The sequence below is a fragment of the Podarcis erhardii genome, assembly GCF_964252035.2.
Source record: "Podarcis erhardii genome assembly, chromosome: 14".
NCBI classification, from domain to species: Eukaryota; Metazoa; Chordata; class Lepidosauria; order Squamata; family Lacertidae; genus Podarcis; species Podarcis erhardii.
Genome location: NC_138503.1, coordinates 6,344,758 through 6,369,420, shown reverse-complemented (window position 1 = coordinate 6,369,420; position 24,663 = coordinate 6,344,758). Strand labels below are relative to the sequence as shown.

The following is a 24,663-nucleotide window of genomic DNA, read 5'->3' as shown; positions in this document are numbered from 1 at the left end:
CTGAAGCACTATTTCTGGGTTAGCGGAGTCTGTAACCTGAAGCATCTGTAACCCGAGGTACCACTGTACTATAAAATGTTATGTAGGGAGATATTTCTAAGATATAAGGTAAGGAATAGGAATAGAGTTATAAGCACATGTTTTGAAATGCAAAGCTATGCAAACACTGTTATTGAAAACAAACACTATAAGAACTTGGTAATAGTCAGCATTTCCTATTATAAGCAATATTAGTTTATTTGAACCATGTCTCATAGCTGGCCAATCTATCAAGTCTGTGATAAAACCAGCCAGAGATCAGAGTGTCTCTTGGGCGGCAGCTGAAAGCCCAGAGTTGGAGGAGGTCACCTGAGGTACTGAGAGCCCACAGCTCGGAACCCAGGAAGGCCAACAGGAACCCGGGTGGCGTTGCAAGACGCCTTTAACAAGCAAAAGGGAATTGGCAATTTGAAATAAAGGACCCTCTTGCTCCTAACTGGTGGGGTTGGGCAGGAGGAGGGATGGCAGGTCCGGAGGATCCAGACCTGTCTGCTGGGCCCCTCTCTGTCACCACTTCTCCTTCCAAGAGAGAGAGGCTGTCCTCTCTGCCACCAGCGCTGCTCTTGTTTTGAAACAGGCTGGCCAGTGACCAGCTATGATAAAATGTGGGTGGGATGGGGTTTAAAAACACACACAGCACATCTTGAACGCTCTCTCATGGGTGTTTGGCTCTCTCAGCTGCGTTCCTAGGTGGGACGCCAACAAATGGCCAGGACTTTGTTTTCAAAGTGTCCGCTTTGGGAAGACTAATCACGTCTCAAGCTTCGCAACGTGCCTTTTCAAACGCTCCAGGGGCCTTGGCCGCCCTCCCTCCCCCGCCCCCGCCCATGAGAAGAGCAATCCCTGCAGACTGGTGTCCACCCCCCCCCAAAAAAAACCACCCCACCTTCCCCTTTTATTTCAGCCAATCAAAGAAAAACTTCAGTCACAACACCACCTCCCTCCCTCAACTTGGTGGCCTCCCAAGTCAACAGAGGACGGCAGGTAGGACCAGAATGCTTTTCAGTTGGATCAGCCCCAAGGGGGCCCATCTAGTCCAAAGTCCCGTTCCTGCAATGCCCTACCAGATGCCTGTCATTATAGGAAGTCTGCAAGCAGCACCTGACTGCAACAGCACCGCTCTCCTCACTCCTGATACCCAGAAGCTGATGTGCAGAGGCCCACTGCCACTACTTCTGGAGGTAGCGCATACAGCGATCATAATTAGCCATCTACTCCCTGAACATGCCCAAGAGGTGCAAGACATGCACAGCAGCCCAATAAGTTGAGGAGATGAAATTCCACAGTCAGAGGCAGAACGAAGATGGTGTGTTGAGGGGAGTGGGCAGGACTGATTGTGTCAGGTGCCCTTCCTAGCAATGGAAATGGGGGAGAATTGCATTCTCCCAACTACAGATAAGGGGTAGGAATAGGCAAGAGCCACATAAGGGGACTGCACCCTCGAGGGGAGACTCAAATAAACACTCCCCACCACTTTTTTTCTTTTGCTTTGCTGTTTCTCCGGGAAAACCCGATATTTACTGCTAAATCAGAGCAGATGGCTGTTCGGGTTTTCCCCAGAGACTGCTGTTTGTTCTGATTCAGTGGTAAATAGCGGGTTTTTGCTGGGAAAAACAAAACAAAAAAGCTGTCAGACATGGATCTGGAAATGTGGAGCAAAGATGGATGAGCCCTATGTCTCATCTGTGGCATTGTGGCCTTAGAAGCTGATCAGCCGGCTGTAGGCTTGGAAAACCAAGCCCAGGACTTGAAGTCCATGGCCACTTTTCTGGGAAGCAGCTGCCAGTTGATTTTAAGGAGTCCTTCCGGCAAGCACGCTTAGAATCTGTGGCTCAAAAGAGCTGGCGGGTGTCTCTTCTGCAAGCGATCTGGGTGTTAACTTCATCGTATCTGTGTGACTCATCTAGAGAGGAAATAAAAATCATCACTTCTTAAAACTTTATCCAGGACTCCCTCCAAGAAGCAAGAGTTTGCCTGAGCACCCTGCAGAGGCCGATGATTTCAGACTTTCGCTGATAGCTAAACTTTATGGCCACAGTGGGTGAGGATGAACTTTGCCTCTGACCTGGATCCACAATTCAGAGTTTTCTTTTTAAAAAGAAAGAAATGCAGCTGCAATAATATTCAAGGGGGGGAATCAGACTCGCTTCTCCCACTCTCTATTCATTTTGCAAAGGAAAATAAAGCTACTGAGGAGGAGGCCTTGCCTCTGTGCAGAGCAGAGTCCCACCAATGAGACAGGATGGCCGAGTTTCACCTCGGAAGCCCTTTAAGGGAAACTTAATAGTAAAGACTTCAATAACCTGTTTTCATTTGTCGGCTCTAACCATACACAGGATTAAAACTGATAACAGGAAACTTCGAAGACTGTAGGGGGGTGCCCTGAGCAGCACATGAGGTATCTGGCAAATGAAAAGACAAATTTCACCGACTCATGTGCGTTGAGGATGGTGGGGAAAATGGCAACATCAGTTGTTACCTGAATTTATTTGAAATAACACACAAACAATAGACAAGACACATATAATACAGAGGAGTACACAGTATAAATGCTTATTGCTAGCACGAGTTTCTTCCAAAGGGATGTAACAGAAAAAGAAATGGAAATTATCCCTTCACAATGAATATTGGAGATAATAAGAAAACTAATTTCTTAAAGCATATTTCTTTCAAGAAAGAAAACAAAACTCTGACATAACCCTACAATAGGAGTATATGACATTCATGTTGCACAGCTCTGGTATAGCTTGCAATTGCATCTCCACGTTCGGAAAAGAACAGCTTGAATTATGCATCTAGCAAAAAATATATATCTATATTTGGAGACAAACAAGGATGGCATAAATATCAAACATGGGGGGCAGGATGCAGAGAGTGCTGGGCTGGAAGGGAGGGGAGAGGGGAGATGCAGAGAGCCTGAAGGGGGTGGCAGAGAGGGAGACAGAGAGCCCCACCATTCCAGGGGGAAGTTCTCCTGGGCAAGCCCATCTGACACGAGTGTGCATTGTGCAAGAGCACATTTGTGCAACTCATACTTGTGCCACTGGAGCTTGTGCAGGGGAACTTCCTGGCAGAGGGGGCTCCATGTGATGTGGTGGGAAGAAGAGCCCTTTGCATTAAATGTTTCAGGTTCTAGGCAGCTTTGGGCAGCCAGTGAAGTACTTTGCTGAGCTCGCATGCTTGAACTGGATCCTTGTGTGGAGCAAGAGGCTGCCTTGGTCTTCTTTTATGCCAAGCTCTCACCCCTTCTCATGACAACTTTCCAATGGCCAGGTTCCTTATTAACTAACTCTCAACCCTTCAGCTTAGAGGGGATGAACCTTTTCAGTGTCCAGAGTTTCTGTCTGAGTTTTTGACAGAGTGATTCATTTTGGGAGATCCATTTTTTGTAAAGATGCTGTAGCAAACATGGACAGCTGAGTACACACAGCTGTCTTTCAAAAGTCCAGAAAAAACCCTCAGTCGACCAGTCAAAAATGCATCTTCTGCACTGGTGTTTCAACCGCCTCTGAATACCACCCTTGGGGACGTTCTGTGCTTTGGCCCAATTCCTGGTAAATTGTGTCCAAAAACTGCTGATATTTCTGTCTCATGATTGGCCACTACATTTCACATTTGTTCTATGTCTCATCCAGACATGATTTTGTCAGATGTGGGATGTTCCCACGGGGATAACATGCAAACGAATGTCCTTGAATTTGTTTTCTCCTTTATAAAGAACATGAGGCCTCCATCTTTCATCTGGAACAAAGGACTCCTGCCTTTGAAATCAGCCCTGGCTGAATGAGGGTGTAAATCAGGAGACACCATTCCATTGGCTCACTTGTGCCCTTTAGGTCTTTCCCTGCTGCCCATGAAGCCTCTGTATTCCCTACTTTCTGGAAAGGGTGGTTAACTTCTTCTCCATTGAAAAGTACATAGAGCTGAAGGAGGAAGATGGAAGAGTGACACACTTTCTCACTTCCTGTTTCAGCTCTATGTGCTTTTCAAGGTTCACAATAACTCAGCTAGACCAGAAGGGGTGACAATCACATCACTCACTGAAAAATCCAGATGTGCCCAGAGTTCTAAATGGTTTTGCAGCCGCTAGTGTAAATTAGAGCTACGTATTGGAGGGGGGGGGTGCCACATTGGCTATCCCCGTTAGAGGTCATGGGGGTCAAAAAAGAAAATATGAGAAGCGATTGGATTACCTATGGAGATTTGGTGGAGAAAGAAGGAGGAAAGTGGAGATTAAAACCATACGAACAAGTCAAAGAATATGTCTTTGATTGGCTGCATTACCATCAAATAAATGAAATGTTTAAAAAGGATGTGAAAGAAAAGGGGTATAAAGAAAAAGATTCGAGATACCAAACAGAGATAGTGAATAACGACTCCAAAACAATTTCTAAAATGTATAAAATTTTGTTAGAATGGCACACAATAGATGAGGAGGTGAAAGTAGTTATGATTCAATGGGCCAAAGATTTAGGATACAACATAGACCTCGGTGATTGGCAGAAAATATGGAATGAAAACTTGAAATTTACGGCATGTGTCACATTAAAAGAAAACGTAATGAAGATGGTTTACAGGTGGTATATGACACCAGCAAAATTAGCAAAGATGTACAAAACCTGTAATAAATGTTGGAGGTGTAAGGAGAAGGAAGGTACATTTATGCACATGTGGTGGGACTGTAAAAAAGTAAGGGGGTTCTGGGAGATGATACACAATGAACTAAAGAAAATGCTAAAATATAGCTTTGTTAAGAAACCAGAACTCTTTCTGCTGGGAATAACAAGAACGGATATAAGTAGGAGAGACTGTAAACTGTTTCAATATGCTATCGTCGCAGCAAGGATATTGTTGGCCCAGAGGTGGAAACAAGAAGAGGTTCCGACTTTGGAGGAATGGAGGTTAAAACTAACAGACTACGCAGAGTTAGACAAATTAACAGGGAAAATTAGATACCAAAAAGACCAGAAATTCATTGAGGACTGGGGGAAATTTACAGAGTATTTGAAAAACATATGTGAGGATAGCACAACGCTAGCGTGTTTTAAAGAAGCTTTGTGAAAATAGAAGGAGTATTGCCAAAAGGCAAGCAAGGATAGAAATATAACATTTAATGGCAATATTTAATGAAGGAATGTGAGGAGAGGATTTGAACTACGAAAGATTGTCAGAGAAGTTGAGGGAGGTCCAAACAAGGCGAAATATGTGATATATAAATGGATTGGTTTATTGTTTTTTATGGAAAAATTTCAATAAAAAATTATTAAAAAAAAAAAAAGAAAAATCCAGATGTGCCCAGAGTTCTAAATGGTTTTGCAGCCGCTAGTGTAAATTAGAGCTACGTGTTTAAACCACACAATGAACCGGGATCCACCTTGATGTATCAGTAGAGTACTGGGTTTGAATTAGAGAAAACTGCATTCAAATCTCCATTACACCATAGAGCTTACTGAGTGACCTTGGGCAGCTCACTGTTTCTCACCCTAACCTACCTCACAGGGTTATTGTGAGGTTCACACAGAGAGGGGAAACAAAATAAAAAAAATCCTTTCAGTAGCACCTTAGAGACCAACTAAGTTTGTTATTGGTATGAGCTTTCGTGTGCATGCACACTTCTTCAGATACGCTGAAACAGAAGTCACCAGACCCTTCTATATTGTGAGAGAGTGGGGAGGGGTATTACTCAGAAGGGTGGTGGGAATGGGTGATTGGCTGATAGGTGTGGTAAACCTGTTGACGACTGTTAACGACTGCAAAAGGTCTTACAGGAAAAAGCAAAGGGTGAGACGGCTAAAAATAGCTTTATCATGTATAATGAGTTAAGAATCCAATGTCTCTATTCAGACCAGGTCTCTCCATGGTTTTAAGTTTGGTGATAAGTTGCAATTCAGCAACAGAGAGGGGAGTGAGTTAATGAGTGGAGCCAACATTGCTGTCTGCCTCTTGGTTCAGCCCTTGTTCTGCAGTTGGCAGCCAGAAGCACAAACAGATGAACTGAGTGGAAACATTAGAAAAAGTGGTAAAGTGATGATGTTGTGGGCCTCTGTATGTGGATCCGGCCTCCTTGAGGGAAACCACGCTGTTGCAGCGCCCACACCCTTGGCTGGTGCCATTGATGCTCACCTGGCAGCATCACCCAGCAGTCCCCTTCTGCATGCATTTATATCCTTATGCAACAGGAGCAATGATGGTTTTGGGGAATAAAAAACAAGTAGATTTCTCATTCAAGTAGCACTGAGAGGCTGTGGCTGCAAAGGTGGTGACAATCAAAACAGGGGCAGACTTTAGTCATCTTTCGTAATAGGGCACCCTGTGGGAGGCCAAAATTTGGCACCCCCAAATGGATCTTCTCAATTTTGCGCCCCCTTGGCCCTAAATCTAGTGCTTCTCAAAGGCCGGTCACAAACTGCTGAATACCTTTGTTGAAACCATAATGGAAGGAGCAGCAGGAGAGCATGTCCTTCCTTCACAAGAGGAGGGCTGGCAAGTGTACTTGGAATTGGTATGGTTAAGAGTAGCCATGACAAAACTAGGGCTTGCCTCTTCCTTACTCAGCTTTTCTTTTTGGCAAGTTGCAGAACCACGGCCAAAGGATCATTTTTATTTTTTGCAAGGCTTCAGTCAAGAGTGAAAGTCACAGAAAGCCCAGGTCACTTGCCACTGTTCCACCTTCCTATGTGAAATGAGGACCTGCCTGCAAAGAAGTCAGAAAAAGGCAGACGAACTGTAGAGGGAGGTTCCTCCTTGCTCCAGGGGCCAAATCAGCAACAGCCATTTTGAACGCAATGGGGCTCCTTTCCCCACACATTAACATATCATATGGTGTGATGTCACCATGTTTGTCTCCCAGCTGCTGCCACTGATTTGGGGGTGATAGGCAAAGCATGATGAAGAGGGGCAAAAATGATGCAGAACATGGCTGGCAGCAGCCCCTTGTCATTAAAGCCATTTAGCGCTGCTCTGAATGGAGGGAGTTGTGAGGTTGCAGTTAACCTGCTGATTTGAACATCAAAACCTCAAATTCTGCTCAGGATTTGGAACTGCCCCCAGAGGTGCAATGGGCTCATTTCCATTTTCCCACAGCTCCATTTGTGCAGATTTTGCCATGGGGTTCCAGGCGTGCTCTTCCTCCTCACGTTCGCTGCCCGTCATCAGCTGCAACACTGATGGTAGAAACCCAGCTTGCAGCTGAAGAGGGTCAAGTTCCAGGAATCTGCTCCCTCATAACTCCACCTGGGAGCAGGTGGCTGAAGTGGCCCCTTTCCTCTCACCCAGCTCCTGCCTTTCTTTCTAGAAGAGGATGTGCCAACACAACCAGCCTTTTTTGCGGGGGGGTGGGGTGGTGGTGGTTATACTGCAAGTGTGCTTTACGTCAGATCCAAAAGGGAAATGAAGACACACCTGCAGCTACAGAGAGAATCCAAAACTCCATCATCGTTTTCTCTGTTGGAGCACTGTGTTTTTGCAAGTTTCCCTGAAATGAGGAGGAATACAAACTCACTTCAGGAGAAAAGGATTATGCTTTCAAGAACGTACATTACAATCTCCAGTTAAGTTGCCCACCTCCAGCCTTGGGGCTTATATTTCTGGTAAGTGGCTGCTTGCTGAGTTTTGGGTCCCCCAATGAATCCAGTTGCAGCGCCAACGTCATACAAGAATGGAGCAAATCAAGGACATGATGGTTGGGAAGGTCAGTTTAAAACAGGTTTTCTTTTCAGGAACATAATAGTGTATGTTTACTTGCAATTTGTATAGTGGGAACATTTCTGAATGTTTTCTAACTGTACTATATTAAACGAGTGGTTTGTGGCCAACAGTGGGGTGAAAACCCATCCAGCTTAATGGCAAGCCTGGTTGCAATGCTATTTAAAAAAGAAATCTGTGTCGTTGTTTTTTTAAAAATTCCTGAGTGCTAGTCCCCATAAAAGGAATACAGAGGGTCACTTGATGTACTGCAGTGATTGGCACATTGTCTTCTTACGAGTTCTTCTGAGGAACCTTTATCGTCACAGTCTTCACTTCGGAATATTCTCGCAGTCCACACTCTCCCCTAGAAAACAAATTAAATGTGCAAGATTTGTGACTAAACACTATTCCTCTCTAAAAGTACCACACAGAGATGCTTATCAGAGTCTGGGTGATGCACCAACAAACAGGGATGGCCAACCCTCCCACACGATAAGGTAAGGAGACAGATCCTGGGTGTCACTAAAGGAGGGAGAGTGAAAGACAAGAGATTTGACCTGAGAAATCCCTGTGTGTGATCCCCGTTGAAATGAGCATCAGAAGCCTCCATTCACTTCAGTGGTGCTTGCAGAGGAGACTATCCCTCTGCTCAACAAAGGAAATGCAGACCCAGTGCCCTCCATCCCCTGCTCTCCCCCACCCCTATTCCCCTCTGGGGATACTGGCAGTGGTTTCCTCGGAAGAGGAATATAGGCAGTTCATTAAACTTTTGCTTGGGGAGAAAAAGTACTGCCCCCCACCACTACAACCCTGTTTCCACTGGACTATAATAAAGTGGTTCAAGGTCAAACACTGAACATAGCAATCTCCCCGCCCCGCCCCCAAACTTTTGCCAAATTGAGGGCCATTTTGGTTGAGTTTTATCAGGCATTAAAGTGCCCAGGGTCAGGTGCTGAAAGGTCATTGTGGATCCAGACTAAGGGCTTGTTTGCATGACTGCCTCCTCCACATCCACTCCCACAGCATCACCTGGAGAGCCACCATTTCCCCCTTTCTGGTGGGGGCACCATTAGGACAGGTATGAGCCCCAAAGCCCACATTGGAAGTGTTGCTTACATCTCTCTCCCATTGCCAGACATTTTGAATCCTCCAAAAGGACTCTGGGCATTTAAGGCGTTGTAACAATTTATCCTGTCAGAGGAAGAAAGAAAACACATTGATTACAAAGTCTCCATGTTATCCCTCACCCCAGAAACACACACCCCATTTTCCAGAGCAGGCATCCCCTGCCCCCAGCCCTCCTCCTCACCAGACAGTTCCTGCTTGCATTGCGGAAGAAACGGTCAAGGCCTTGTTGATGTCATTGGTGAAGACGGCAGCAACCAGTCCAAAGTCTGAATTGTTGGCTCTTTCAATAACTTCATCCATGGTTTTAAACCGCAGGATTTCTTGAACAGGCCCAAAGATCTGCAACAGAAATGGAGTGGGCATTTGGGGTAAATTAAAATGGCAGGCAGTCATTGTGGACGGGAGTCAAGTATGGATCTTGTTCAGATACATTCAGAAATGTTTGGCTCTTGTTCAGAAACATTTGGATCTTGTTTAGGAATGGCACCACAACACCACCCACTGAGATGCCTTCCTGGGAATCCAGCAAAGAGAATGGTAAGCTGGCACAGCTGGGTCAAGCAGACAAGGGGTGCTTCTGAGCTGTTGGGTCTCTTGACCAGTGCTCATCCTGGCTGACCGCTGGTGCCCTGCCAGGGGGAAACTTCAGGAGCCCCTGTGAATAGGGTTTTATCCTGGCAACATCCTACAAGGTCTTTGACCCAGAGTGTGGGGAAAAGAGGATGAGATGAGCCAGTACCTCTTCCTTGGCAATGCGCATATCATCCGTTACATTGGAGAAGACAGTGGGTTCAATGAAGAATCCCTTCCTTCCCATTCCTTTGCCTCCACATTCCAGCCTTGCGCCTTCAGCAATGCCACTCTGAATCAGTTCCAGGATCTTATTGTATTGTTTCTTATCAATCTTTAAAAAGAAAAAGAAGGAGGAGGAAGGAGAGAGAAGATGAGGATAAGCAGGGCCCTGCAGAAACTGGGCGCACCCAATACAAGACCATCTTTTCCAGCGTCCTTTTTTCACAGCGGCCAACAAGATGTGCCTGGAATCACAGGATCATTGGCTGTGGACATAGATTGATCTGCAAAGCACAAACCGTCTTTATCAATTCCTCCTCTTCATTTCTTTGCCGTGATTGCCTGGCACCTGGAGATCTGCTCTCTTGGAAAACTACACACTGAAGTTTACATGCATTGCATACCTGTTATAGTGTTTTCGCCTGATCTCTTCCTCCCTTCCTCTAGTTTCTAGAGTAGTTTAACAATCAATCTCTCTTCACAAGGAACTCTGGGAATTGTAGCTCTTCTATAGGAACAAGGGCCCCCTAAGAACTCTCAGCACCCTTAACAAATGACAGCTTCCAGAATTCTTTGGGGGAAGCAATGAGTGTTTAAAGCAGGATCATGGGCTAATGTGGCCAATGTTTTTCCAGGACTTGGCATGCACCGTAGAAATGCATTTAGTATCCGGGCCCTGGATACCTCCCCTTTACCTGTGGTCCTTGTTCTGTGGTGGGGTCAAAAGGACTCCCCACCACCCTCCTCTTGGCGCGCTCAACGCTCCTTCGAACAAACTCCTCGTAGATGGGCTCCTCCACGTAGATCCGGGAGCCGGCGGTGCAGCACTGGCCTTGGTTGAAAAAGACCCCTTGATGTGCCTGCTCCACTGCGTAATCCACTGCAAAAGCAAGAGAGCCACATGCTGAGGGACCGTTCCCCACATCTGTGGCTCCTGAGCCCGCGTCACACACATCACTCCAAATAATGCTGCTCAACTTCAAAGCAACAGAACAAAACTCCATTGCTGGGGTGGTGGGCAGACGTTTGAAAAGATCAAAACATCCACACACATGTTATTTGTGTATGCTGCCGTTACTGCAGATGATTCATTCTGTTTTACGTAGGGATTCCTGTAAGAGCAGGGCAGAGATCAAAAAGGTTTCGAGGGCCGTAAGAAAAAACCCAAGGCGCTCTGCAGGAGGTCCTGGATGCTAGTTACGACAACAACGGATTAATTAATATTTTGGCCTACATAATTCAGACTGTATCAGATCATAAAAGCACTGGCAGACAACTCAGAACTCAGCCTGCTGTTGAAATGAAAACCCAGGAACTGGGAGCCGGCAGCTTTTGTCCAAATATCATAAGAACGTAAAGACAGTCTGCTGGATCACACCAGAGGTCCATCTAGTCCAGCATCTACTTCTCACAGTGGCCAAACAGATGCCTAGAGGAAGGACCTGTGAGCACAACAGCAACACTCTCCCCATTTCTGATTCCCAGCATCTAGCACTCAGAAGCATTACTGCCTCTGTGGAGGTAGAGCACAGATAAACACTGGGCGGGGGGAGTATTGTTTTTGTTTGTTACTATCTGATGTATTTTTGTGTTTTAATATTGTAAACCACCGTGTGATCCAAGGATTTAATCTAATAAAGTTAACAATCCAGCCAGATGGGTGGGGTAAAGGTAAAGGGTAAAGGGACCCCAGACCATTAGGTCCAGTCATGGCCAACTTTGGGGTTGAGGCGCTCATCTCACTTTACTGGCCGAGGGAGCTGGCGTACAGCTTCCGGGTCATGTGGCCAGCATGACTAAGCCACTTCTGGAGACCCAGAGCAGTGCATGGAAACGCCGCTTACCTTCCCGCCGGAGTGGTACCTATTTATCTACTTGCACTTTGACGTGCTTTCGAACTGCTAGGTTGGCAGGAGCAGGGACCGAGCAATGGGAGCTCACCCCGTCGCGGGGATTCGAACTGCCGACCTTCTGATCGGCAAGTCCTAGGCTCTGTGGTTTAACCCACAGCACCACCCGCGTCCCTGATGGGCAGGGTATAAATAATAAAATTATTATTATTATTATTATTATTATTATTATTATTATATGAAATAAATTTGATAAACAAACAAACAAAATAGCCATCATAGCTAGTTGCTATTGATATCCTTCTTTCCCCCAAATTCTAATCTGCCCTTAAAGCCATCCGGGTTGATGGCTATCCTTCTCTCTTGTAGGAGTGAGTTCCACAGTTTAACTATGCGCTGTGTGAAGAACTGTTTATCTGTCCTGAATTTCCCAGTATTCAGCTTTGTTGGATGTCCTCAAGTGCCCTCATTATGAGAGAGGCAGAAAATCTTCCCTCTGTCCTCTTTATTTGTGCCGCTGCACTGCTTGAGATGGCCATGCTGCAAGATCTGGACCCCCTCCATGCAGACTGAAGGTGTGGATATGTGAATAAATCATATTTCTTATAGCTATGGCAGTCTTCTATTTTCCAAAGGAGCATAGATCTTGGGTGAATGCCTGGAACCCCCTGCAATCTCACTACCACTCAGCAAAGAGTGGCGATGGTGCCCAACTTTTACAACAATATTTTTTCCGGGGGATTCCCTGATATAATGTATTTTTTAAAGTAGTATGCGCTTTCCCTGACATATACTGTACATTTCTGTACATCTAAATTGGTTGGAGGACTGCATCACAAAACTGAGAGAAGCGTTGATTTTGAAGGACATCAGTGTTTTGGTTTGTGAGCTGTTTCAGAAAGTGAGAGTTATTTACATTACATTATTTGCATCAAAATGTGAACCTTACAAAATCCCTCCCTCGTCCTTACTTACAGTCGGCATCTGCAAAGATAATATTGGGGCTCTTCCCCCCAAGTTCCAGCGTCACCCTCTTTAAGTTACTTCTCCCAGCCGCTTCTTGGATCAACTTGCCAACCTGAGAAGATGAAGGAGAAAAGGCTTGAGAGATGGGCTCAAAGCAACAGGCAGCTCAAGGCACTAGTGGAATGTCAGGGGCTGGCTGGACAATGAGGAGAGGCGGGGAGCTCCAGCCAGAGAACCCCCCAGGGAAGCCTCAGAATAGGAAGGCTCCAGGCCAGGGGGATGCTGGTGGGACACGGAAGAGAGGAGGGAGGAAATGGCTGAATACTGGACAAGCAACAGTTCTGAGTGAGAGAGACGAAGAAGAGTGAAATATACTCAGAGTCGAGAGTGGATTTCATGCTCTTTATTCCACTCATAGTGGTGAGGAGGAATGGAAGTTCCCCCAGAATGTCTGCTTTATATACATTATTTACGCAATGGGCCCCATGTGACTGGCTAATTCCGGGATTCACCTGTTGACCAATCAGGTTGCGGATTCACTTCCACCTGGAGCTGGATTGGGTGGCTCCTGTGGACCAATCAGACTGCTGCATTCTGGACCCCAGTGTTCTAGGACCAATCAGACTGCTGTATTCTGAATCCTATTGTTCTAGGACCAATCAGACTGCTGCCTTGTGGATCCTATTCAACTCAGTACATAAAAAAGAGGCTGAAAACACTGCAGACATAGGACAGACAGTTGGAGGTGGGGGCTGAGACTGCAACAGATTCATAGGAGCCTGCTGGTCCTACTGTATTCAGCTCCCCTCTTGTCTCCAAGGTCTCAGAGACTTTTGCACGTAGCCGAACAATGGGCCCAGAGGTTTCAAGGGGCCCCTCCCTGGTGGACTGCAGGGAAAACAGCCAGATGGAGAGGAGGCGTAGGGGGGAGTGGGAGGCCCAGATCGCCAGTTCTGGCTACTGCTTCACTGGGGCCAGTCTCACCTTAGGTTTTTCTGTTTGTATTCTGTTTCCTTGAATAAAGAATCACCTTTACTGCTAGTCTCTGAGTCTCTGGGCTGACCTGCAGCTGAACCAGCCCTGACACGAGATGCAGGTGAAGATGCATAATTATGCTGACATAAGAAACAAAACATTTTGATTCCCAGAAGCAATGGGCAGATAAGAGTGGAGGCAGACATATCAACAACGGGTCTAAGAAGGGACTGAAGTCATCCTGGTCTCTTTGCTCCACACAAGTCCACAAAGATTCCCAGCCTGCCCACACAGTCTAGACACCGGTTAGTCTTTTGACTGTGCAGTCCATGCGGGGAGATGGGCATACTGCAAGCAGTCAGAACCAGTGCTCTGTGGTCTCCAATTTTTACTCAAATGTGGGACAGTGGGCTTATCCACACCTACCTTTTGCCCCACTCTTTCCAGGAAAGAAAGTGCTTAAAACTGTGCTTAAAACTCCAGGTATGAGCGTTTTGTTTTGATTTGCCCATGAGTTTTCCCCACAAAAACCTGCTCTTTAGTGCTCAATCAGAGCAAATGTCAATTTGAGTTTCCGGTAGTGGGTTTTCATGAGGAAAGCTCCAGAGCAAAAGAAAAGGGTGCTCAGACATTGAGCTGTTAAGTGTGGGCCATGCCTAGAAAAAGCAGGGGAAAGTTAAGAGTGGTTAAACGCTGAGACATTTTGACTCTGAGGCAGATATTTTGTATGGCAGCCAGCTGCCACACAATAATGGCAGGCAGCAAAAAGCCTCAGCAAAACTAAGCAGAGCTTGCAAGAGCCCTGTGCGCCTATGCAACATCTGCACTGGAGCCTTTCCTAGGAGCGTTGGCCATATCTGCCTGTTATCCGCTCAGACATCCTTAATCATACACAAACCTGAGGTAACCCCAACAACCTTGGCTGTAGGCTCAGCTGGGCATATAATGGAAGTCAAGAGTGCCAGCTTGGCCCTGCGACCGTGGGTGCCTGGGGCCGTGGTGGCCCTGGTGCCAAATTTTGTGGGTGCCCGGCTCCTTCATGGGGAATTTTGTGGGTGCTCGGGCACTCAAGGCCCCAGGGAGCCAGCACCTCTGATGGAGGTTAATATTGTTAACAACACACAGAGAAGTGGGTGGTAGCATGACAGAGAATTAATGAGCCTTTTCTAAGGGATCAGGTGGCATCTGCCAGCATATCAAAAAGGCATTCCACTACAAGCCAATGCTCATGGATAGATGACAGTCCTCAACACTGTTTTGTTGCTGCCCACACCCTTGAACATGTTCAGATTTTTGCCAAAAGCACACATGCAAAATCAACAAGAGTGGACAACAGAGCTGAACATATGAAGTGCCTGCTGGGTCAAGCCATTGGCCAATCTAGTCCAGCATCCCTGTTCTCACAGTGGCCAACCAGTTGCCTACAGTCAGGCCATGAGCAGGACTTGAACACAGCAGCCCTCTCCCCTCCTGTGATATGAAATGGTCATGCTTACCAACAATTGTTTCTTCTTTCCCATCATCACTTGACAATGGGAAATGTGGTAAAAATGACAGCATAAGATTGGAGCAAATGCAAACCAGAGGCAATCTAGCCAAACAGTGCAGCTGGGAGAAGCCCAGTCCCTGGGAAGATCTCCTGTGCAAGCCCCGTTGACCTCAGCAAAGTTTCAAGAAGACCCATATGATGCTTCACTTTAGAGAAAAGCATACACCTTCAGACTTTCCCTTCAGAACTGACTCCATTCAGATGCTTTTGGCCTGAGACATCCTGATGGTTGGATGCAACATATCCCAAGAACACCAAATCATTGTGGGATATTTACAATGCAGTCAAACCAACAATGCATGTTTGCTAGAATGGCACATGATAGGAGCTGACGCTCACAGAGTTTTCCAGTAAGTTTGCTAGAGAGAGCAACAACAACAACAATATTTATTACGGCCATAGGCCCATACAGGTAAAAACAACACATAAATAACAGCTTGTGCACGTGGGGAAAAAACAGCCGCTAAAACACCACTATAACAATAAAATACTATAAAATAGAATGGCATACTACGCCTTAGTTAGCTTGTAGTGCTCCTTGGCGTCGCTTTTGGGTAAGGACAGCGACCAGGAACCTTGCCACATTCAGGGTCGTATGAGTATCCTTATCCTGCAAGATTTGAGCAGGGTGGAATTTTGGTGGGGTACCCTCTAGTTTCTGTATGATTGATCCCAACAAATTTGCCCGTGGCACATTGAACAGGGGGCAAGTGAACATGATGTGCTGGAGCGACTCTGGCGTCTCCTTATCACATTTGCACATGGCGGGGGCTTGGCCCTTTGAGAATCTATGTCTCAAGACGTTGGAGGGAAAAACGTTGAACCTCGCTTTGGTGAAGGCAACAGTTGAAAGGGAGGAGAGGTATGATGGAACGCAGTAAGTTAAAGTGATACCAATGTTCTGGGGCGAACAAACACCTCCCCCCAGCATATAATTTCGCTGTAGATCGATGTCATCCAGTCTTTGGCGGATCAGTCTTTGAGCAGTAATTTGGTCTAGTTTTAGGGAATCTGAAGGAGAGATTCCATAACTCAGGAGTTTGGCATGAATTCTACTAGTCCAAAGGCTAGAGAATTCATCTCGCCATAAGCATTGGACAAGGTAGTGGTTTGGTAATCTTCCATGTCTGACCTCCAATGATCAGACTCCATCTTAAGCTAGACTTAAGCATGCCTATGTAACAGAATTACCATTTTAAGCCTGCCTGAACAAAGCTGCTGTATCTGTTACTCTTCAACAAGTATTCAGAGCGCGTAAATCTTATTTTTACCTTCTACAAGACTGTTTATGTGATTGTTGTTTTAAGGGAGAGAAAAGGATAATCAATCCAGTCTGCCTTAAAGCATACTGGTTACTTAAACTAAAAGGCTAAAACTTCCCTTTTAAGTTGCAAAAAGATGCACTCTGCTAAAATGTGAGGGAGGAAGGATAACATCTAATAAATACATCCTCTCCTAACATCTATACACATCCCTACAATCATCACAGTGGCAAACACCAAGCAATAAATCAAAGAACTAGCAATCTGTTGCTCCTTCGGTCTGCAACCTCATCCTGTCAACTGTTTCTATTTTTATTTATAAAATACCTCAGTTTCTTTCCCAGCCTTTCAAAACCACTAAACGCTCAAAGTGACACACAACAAAATCTAAAACAATCACATTTTCAGATCACAGCTAAAAACCTCAATGAATGAAAAGCCGTGCAGCAAAACAATCCAGAGATGCTGCAAAGCCAACAAGAGGAAGCCCCAAACACCTTCGCAAAGAGGGAGATTTCCACCTGTCCGGGAAGGGAGTTGGATGAAGAGGGAGGCAACTTTGTTTTCCCAGGGAAGGAGCTCCTCAGAGTGGCTGCCACAGCAAATTGAGGGTGGGGATCTGATATCACCTGAATTATGGGACTACGTAACAGAGCTAGCTCAGTAAAGTGCACAGATCAAAGCCTCTCTAGATATAAGCTTAATGAGCGTTGCAGTTCATCTGGGAGAATATGTGCTCTAACTCCAATGCTACTCCTCTCCTCTCTTGAATGACTACTCACTAATTATTTGATTATTCCGTATTTTTACCCTGGGCAGGGGTGAGGGAAGCTTTGCAGAGAGAAAAGGCAGTTCTTTCCAGTTTTCAATTTGGAAAGGGTTGCAAAGGGAGGTGTGTGTTGGCTTTTATGTCTTCTGCACTGCTCATTTGCTTCCTCCTTCCCATCTCTTGGCTCCCGCAATGAACTCCCCACAGACAGCCGGTGCAGCCCAGGAGGCGAATGCCAGGGGAAAGGTTTCTCCCCCATAGACAGTGGAGCCAAGACGTTTCATCAACAGGAATGTTGGCACCAGCATCTTCCACTCCTCAATCCCCACTTGGAATAGGTTGTGAGACTGGCTGGAGGGGAGGATTATTCTCTGCATAACCCGGGAGGGACCAGGACTCTGTGTGCCACAAGGACCTGCAGTAATCTCTGTTGGTGGCAAGGAAAAAATAGGTATATATACATTTATAGGTATAGGGACATGATTTAAAATTCGGCTGGCATGCATGTCTTTGGTATGGGAAGGTGAAAATCTATAAGACTTTTATGAATCACATTCTTAGGAAGAATCTGTATAGAGTTTGGGAGAATCATAAAAATCTGTGGGAAAGAAAAACACCTTTATGGCTATCTCCCATCGGAGCAATTGCAATTAAGAGAGTTAATGTGGATATACAGTGGTACCTCGGGTTAAGTACTTAATTCGTTCTGGAGGTCTGTTCTTAAGCTGAAACTGTTCTTAACCTGAGGTACCATTTTAGCTAATGGGGCCTCCCGCTGCCGTTGTGCCGCTTTCGCACAATTTCTATTCTCATCCTGAAGCAAAGTTCTTAACCCAAGGTACTATTTCTGGGTTAGCGGAGTCTGTAACCTGAAGCGTCTGTAACCTGAAGCGTCTGTAACCTGAGGTACCACTGTACAATGGGCGACTGTAACTGTAGACAATGGGAGACTGTTCCCGGTAACTGCTGGAATTTACATTGGGGAACCCAAACTGAAATCAATGGAAAACCTAAGGAACCAAGTTATTGCTTGCTTGCAATATCACCAGTTACACAATATGTTTAAATTAGATAGAAAGAATGGATTTTTGGACCAAAGTTCACAATATGAAATGGAACTCTTGCAAAATAAGGATAAACCTTTGTCTAAAATGTATAATCTTCTATTAGAATGGGAAACAAAAGACAAGCTTGTTAAAACTTCAATAACACACTGGGCAAATGATATAGGACATAATATAGATCTCAACCTCTGGGAGAAACTCTGGAAAAGTGACCTGAAATTTACAGCATGCTATTCATTGAAAGAGAACTACTTGAAAATGATTCATAGATGGTATTTAACTCTGAGTAGGTTGGCTAAGATTTATAAGACAGAATCAGATAAGTGTTGGAAGTATAAAGAAGTAGAGGGAACCTTTTTTCACATGTGGTGGACATGTAAAAAGGTAAAAGGGTATTGGGAAATGATTTATAATGAACTGAAAAAAAAAGTTCAAAATTACGTCATCCCCCAAAAACAGATTTCTTTTTGCTGGGGATAACCCAGAGTGAAATTCCCAGATGTCAGAAAAGGTTATTTACATATGCAACAACTGTGGCCTGTGTTTTGTTAGCCTCAAAATGGAAACTGAGAGAGGTCACAACTAAAGAGGATTGGCAACTTAAGTTGAAAGCATATGCACAACTTGGAGATTTAACCTATAGAATAAGAGAGCAAGAAGAACATATGTCTGAAGAAGATTGGAAAACACTTATTGAATACCTGGAAAATAACTGTACAGCTGAAAACACTGACAGCATTAAGATAAATTCAATAGAGTAAATAATTTTTGATGGATGTAAAAGTGTAAAATTTATTTGAATGGTTATAGTAATATATGCAAGGATGTATGATATGTAAAATGAACCATAGAAAGAGAGGAAGGGAAGCCACTGGATATTTTAGAGTTTGTAAAATGTTTATTTGAAATTGTAAGACAGAAAATGTAATAAAAATTATTACGAAAAAGGAGGAAAATGGGTATAAAAAGAGACTTCCTGGATGCCGGGATACAAGTTTGGGGCAAGTACTCTTTGGCAAGAGAACCCCATCAGAGATTTTAAAATCACAAATTACGCTGCAATGTGAAGCATGGAAATATAGGCTATTCGACTTTTAAAATATGCCCTTGTGAGTTCCAAAACTTCTCTTTTAGCATAGAAAAGACCACACATTTGGTAAGTTAAAAATTGTTTACTTACAAACTTTCCAAAGGTCAGATTCATGTGCCTTTTCATACATCAATCAGTAAAATGTGGGTTAGCTACAGTGGTGAAAGTTCCTAAATTATTGGTATAGGAACTCAAGCTTGTTAGAGCCACGTGGTCTGAGCTTGGTGCAACCAGCTCAGACCTCTTTACACACTGAGCTTCTCAGGTAGACGGAGGTTTACCTTTCTCTCAAGGTGTTGGTGAGTGACCTAGTTAAGCCTAGCAGGACAGCTTACTCTATAGTATTAACCCCTTAATGCATTAATATTGGACAAATTTTGCTTAAAATAGATATATAACCTTCTGTCCTCTATAAAAACGTGATTTTTTGAAAGCTCTGCTTGGGTCACTCACAAGGGGAAAATGTTTTGCTTTTTTTGGGCAGGGGTGGGGAAACTCAAAGGGGATTTTGTGTTTATGTTTTTATTTCACTTGTATATGTAAAATAGAAAATGCAAAAATAAAATTTTAAAAACGGCTTGCTTTTTTCTTTTGTCTTCTCAATTACTAAATCATAATCCAGTTAATTTAAAGTACATTGAAAGGGTCAAATATCTCAGACTTGTTCTCTGTGATTATTCATGTTCTGCTCTTCACTGGATGTAATTTGTTTTTAATTTGCTTTCTGGTGTATGTGTTTTATTTTAAGTAATCTGTTTTGGAGTTGCTTAAGGGGTTGTTTTGTGGCTGAAAGGAAGGTTAAATATCAAAACAAACATAAACTGCAAACAAGGATCTTGCAGGTATGAGAATATTCTCAGGTTCCTCTGTCAAAACCTAACTCCCCATGCAAAGTACACACCCACACACCGATTCTGCAGATGTGGGGTTGTTTGCTGCACAAACACACTGCCTGGCTACAGAATGGCATGGAGAAGAGTAAGCTGTGCTTGTCAGTCCTTGGCACACCCCAGGAGAACCTCCTTGGCCCAGATGAGCCAATCCAGCAGCACACAGAGATGCACACAGAGATGCAAGGGTCTGGCAGGTCCTCTCAGCTCAGTCCATATCACAGTTGCATTTCAGGGCAGGGACAGATGTTGGTCATCTTTGATAGCATGGCACCCTGAGTGAGGCCAAAATTTGGCGTCCCCAAATGGATCTTCTCAGTGATGGATCTTCTCAATTTTGTGCCCCCTTGGCTCCATGTTCTATGTGGGGTGCACCATCCTAAAACCAGCCCTGTCTCAGGGATCAGTTTTCAGGACTCCCCCAAGCTACCAGGACTTACAAATGGCACAGAAGGCCTGTGTGAAGAAGACCTTGCATTGCTTTATGACTGGGTCACATTCACTCCATTTTCGATTTGTGTGTCGTCTTCCCACATTGCTGGTGACCCAAAACATTTCGGTGCCCAGAGTGAGAAGTCCAAATGGCACCTCTTGCCTTCACTAGGAAAGTCCTCCATAAATCCCAGTGGTGCTGGTACAGCAGGGCCGGCCTATCCATGAGGCAGACTGAGGCAGCCGCCTCAGAGGGCAGAATCTAAGGGGCACCTCTGTGGGCACCCTACCATCGCCGCTACCAGAGAAGTAAGGAGAAGCATCTGGAGTGACTTCTGGCTTCCGGTGAGATCTTGCCAGAACCTGGAAGCTGCATCATCCCAGTAAGGGGTGGCAAGGAGGGGTGACGCACAGTGCGCGCACATAGCAGTACCCTCCCACTTCACTTCAGGTGGTGAAACAGGACAGGCCACCTTGTTGTGTAGAATTCCTGGTGGACTCTTTGCCCTATGGCTCCATTTGGCCTGTTTCCTCTTAATGCAGAGGTAGCCAGCCTTGGTGCCATCTGGATTTTGTTGGATCACAGCTCCCATTGCCCCTGACCATTGGCCATGCTGGCTGCTGGGGCTGCTGGGAGTTGTAGTCCAGCAACATGCCAAGGGCACCTGGGGGAAAGTTAGACTAGGCTATGAGCAATGATACCAATGACCATTTTAATCTGAAATGTAGCATTTATTCAGCACAGAACAGAGGTGGGGAACATTTGTGGGCTCTGTGCCACTTCTGCTTTCAACAGGGCCAGTCCAATTTGCCCTGCCCCTCCACAAGTTTTGGAATCTGAGTATTCTTCTGAGAACTTTTGAGAGAAACCAAAGAAGTTCAGTAAAAATGAGCAAAATGTCTTGCAGGGTTGATCTGGAAGGTCCTTGCAGGCCTTTAGTGCAAAATCCTCTTGGATGAGAAGGGAGAGCTGACAAAACAGGGTCTGGATCCTGCAGCATGATATCCATCTCACTTGGGGGGGGGGTCACCTGCTGAGCAAGACAGGATCAGTGGTAATACAGCTGTTAGCTGCAAACATTTGCTTGGCATGACTCAATCCTGGACTCTCCTGTAGTTTGCTTTGATGGCCTCGCCCGGTATCTTGTTGACTAATGATGAGCTCATGCTTTGTTAAACTCACAGCATAAAGAAAACACCCGAGTTGCAAGCAAATCAGGCAAGATGCTTCCTTGGGCTTTTGACTGAAGTTGTTCAACCTAAAGATCTTTGAGCCCAAAGCGCTCCCTCTCTCCCTCTCCCCCACTGATCTCCCTCTCTCATTAAACTAGGGATCTAACTTGTTTGTTTGGGTGTGTTTGTTGTATCAACCAAATCTTCATCTTTCTTCTCACACATACAGACTTCAGTATTTTGGAACAAATGTCAGATGTTTCATTATCTTCAGTTTCTGCCTGGGAGTCTCTATCTGGAGACAACAATGTGGTCAGCTTGAATCAGAAGTAACCACTATGGCTGATTTTACCTGGAATGCAGCACAAAGCAAATCTGTAGCCCACTTCACACCTAAGGAAAAAGGCTTGTGAGCTTCCCTAAACATCATCCAGCGACTGACCGCTGTCTCAGGTTATTCATGCTTTGGCCCAGGCCCCTTTCAGTGTATAAGAATTGTCTTGGTGGAGGAGATCAAGGTTAGTCTAATCCAGCAGAGTCTAATCCTGATATACGCACAAACAAGGCGCGGGAAGGAGGCCCATCCACTGGTTTTTGCTCCTGGTGTCAGGTATAATCTGAGGAGCACTGCCTTGGCACATGGAGGTTCTGCTTAGCTACCGTGACTTACAGCAGCCTTTACTGCCAAATGTTTGAACTGCAACTCCCATCAGCCGCAGCTATTGATAGACCAATGCTCTTCCATTAATGTCTCCAATTTGTTTCTACAGCCATCTAGGCTAGAACAGGACCAACACTGAAGGAGCAAAGAGAAGGAAGGAAGGATCCAGAGTTGAAAGCAATGTGATGCTGAGATGCTGGTAAAAGGCTCTCCTGCTCCACATATTCACCAGTTGCAGATAGGTAGCCGTGTTGGTCTGCCATAGTCAAAACAAAATAAAAAAATTCCTTCCAGTAGCACCTTAAAGACCAACTAAGTTAGTTCTTGGTATGAGCTTTCGTGTGCATGCACACTTCTTCTGAAGAAGTGTGCATGCACACGAAAGCTCATACCAAAAACTAACTTAGTTGTTCTTTAAGGTGCTACTGGAAGGAATTTTTTTATTTTGTTTTCACATATTCCCCAGAGGACTTTGAGTCATCTGGCTATTGGGACTGGCATAGAGCCCCACCCCGACACTTCTAAAGTTGTTCCCAGACCTGAGATTCCATCTGGTTTGTTGCCTGAGGGCTCACTGACATTACATTGCCTATATTCTGCTTTCTCTTCATCCTTGATAACTGGATGCTCATTTAACAAGGGGCAGAGAGGTAGGAAGGCAGGTGAAGCCATACAGGGGATGAAAACACTCAAGCAGCCCCAGGAATACCACTCCCTGTTCACTTCCCAAGGCCAACGCGATAGCACCCCAGAGCTAAATGTTTGCTCGGAAGTAGGGGGAAGAGATTTTTGGAGATGCTGATGAAGCAGTAAAGATCTCTAAGGACATGCTCTGTGGGGAGCTGGCTTCAGGCACCAGGCCCATTGGCAGGCCAACTCTGCTTTACAAAGATGTCTGCAAACATGACATGAAGGATGGCAACATTGATCGTGCCATGTGGGAATCCCATGCAGATAACTGCAGCACCTGGAGGTAATCAGTATCCACAGCAGTGACCAAAGGAGGAATGACCTCTGGGAGGAGCACAGAAAGAAAAATGCCATGGTGCATCTGCACAGGCACAACCGGACGCCTTCATCTGCCCCAGTTGCAAAAAAAAACATGTCTCTCCCACATTGGTCTCTACAGCTACAGCAGGCCATACTGGCCATTTGGGCTAGTAGTCACTGAGAGCGTTATGCTCCATGGATTGGTCCAATTCCCTTTTAGAAAAAGTCCACGGTGGTAGCCATTGTACACCTTGCAAGAGTGAATGTCATCATTTAACTCTGAGATATGCAGAGAAGTCCCTTCTTTAGACTGTCCCGAATCTTCCACCATTCAGCTTCATGGAATGATCCCATTTCGTTCTTGCACTATGGAGAGAAGGAGAAAAACGTCCCTCTTTCTCCACACCCGTTTCTTCTACTTCTGAGGGCTCTGTGACTGATCTGAGGCTCAGCGGGGGGAAAAGCATGGAGTGTGGAGCACACATTTTGCTTAGCTTTCTCCCAAAGGCAGCATTTGGGCCTCAGCCTTGGTGCTTACAGAAACCCAGCGTTTTTGCAGAGCTGTCCCTAATGAGCCATGGCAGCATGAAACACAAGCGATGGGGGATTGTGCAGAGAAGCGATCCATGACGGGTGGGTTCGTGTAAGAAGTTGCCTGCCTGCAGGCTGGGGGGGACCGGCCCCGCTGCATCCCCACCTGGGAGAGGTGAGCCGTGAATGGGAAAAGAGGCGGGGTGCTGGGATGGGGAGAGCACATCAAAGGCTCCACAAAGATCTGACATATGGTCCATCTCCCAGTCTCCCACCACCACCAAACAGTCATTATTCAGGAGTTGGAGGATGACCAAAAAAAGTTAACTGGCAATGGCCATGTTGTTTTACAAGCAGCAGGGCTGCAAACTCTTTTTCCTAAATGCATGTGATTTATCAGCAAAGACTGAGATGCTACAGGCACTTGTCTGGGAGTAAGCTGGTCTGTGTTTACCAGAAACTTCTTCTGAGTAACAGGTATAGAATTGGGTGGCACAGATGAAAGACTTCCATGGGCCTCAAGTCCCCACCTTTCTGTATGTTTCCCCCCTGCAAACTCCAGTACTCAGATGGGCCCCTACTCCTAATCCCTCCACCTTAGGTGGTGAAGCTAAGGACAGGGCTTTCCTTGTTGTGGCACCTCCTCTATGAAACAGCTTGCAGAGCAAGTTCCTTCACAGTTTCAGGCAGTTGGCAAAGACCTGACTTTTCAAAAGGGTCTTTAGTTGTGTACTTTTTGCTATTTTTGTGTTGCTTGAATTTGTCAAAGAGGCTGGATTAGCTGCTTGTCCTGTCAATTTTAATGTATTTTTTATA

General features: G+C 45.4%; 1 protein-coding gene across 2 annotated transcripts in view; it reads right to left on the bottom strand.

Annotated features, from left to right (window-relative positions):
- Positions 1–6,635: 6,635 nt before the first annotated feature.
- ALDH1A2 (aldehyde dehydrogenase 1 family member A2) overlaps positions 6,636–24,663 on the bottom strand; it is a 67,355-nt gene continuing 49,327 nt past the window's right edge. For both annotated transcript variants that reach the window (XM_081839038.1, XM_081839037.1), the window contains 6 exons: positions 12,471–12,573; positions 10,341–10,525; positions 9,593–9,757; positions 9,035–9,192; positions 8,842–8,916; positions 6,636–8,089 (listed from right to left, as the gene is read on the bottom strand). In XM_081839038.1, coding sequence (XP_081695164.1) covers positions 8,017–8,089; positions 8,842–8,916; positions 9,035–9,192; positions 9,593–9,757; positions 10,341–10,525; positions 12,471–12,573 — 759 coding nt within the window. In that variant the 3' untranslated portion in view covers positions 6,636–8,016. The remainder of the gene's footprint in view (positions 8,090–8,841; positions 8,917–9,034; positions 9,193–9,592; positions 9,758–10,340; positions 10,526–12,470; positions 12,574–24,663) is intronic.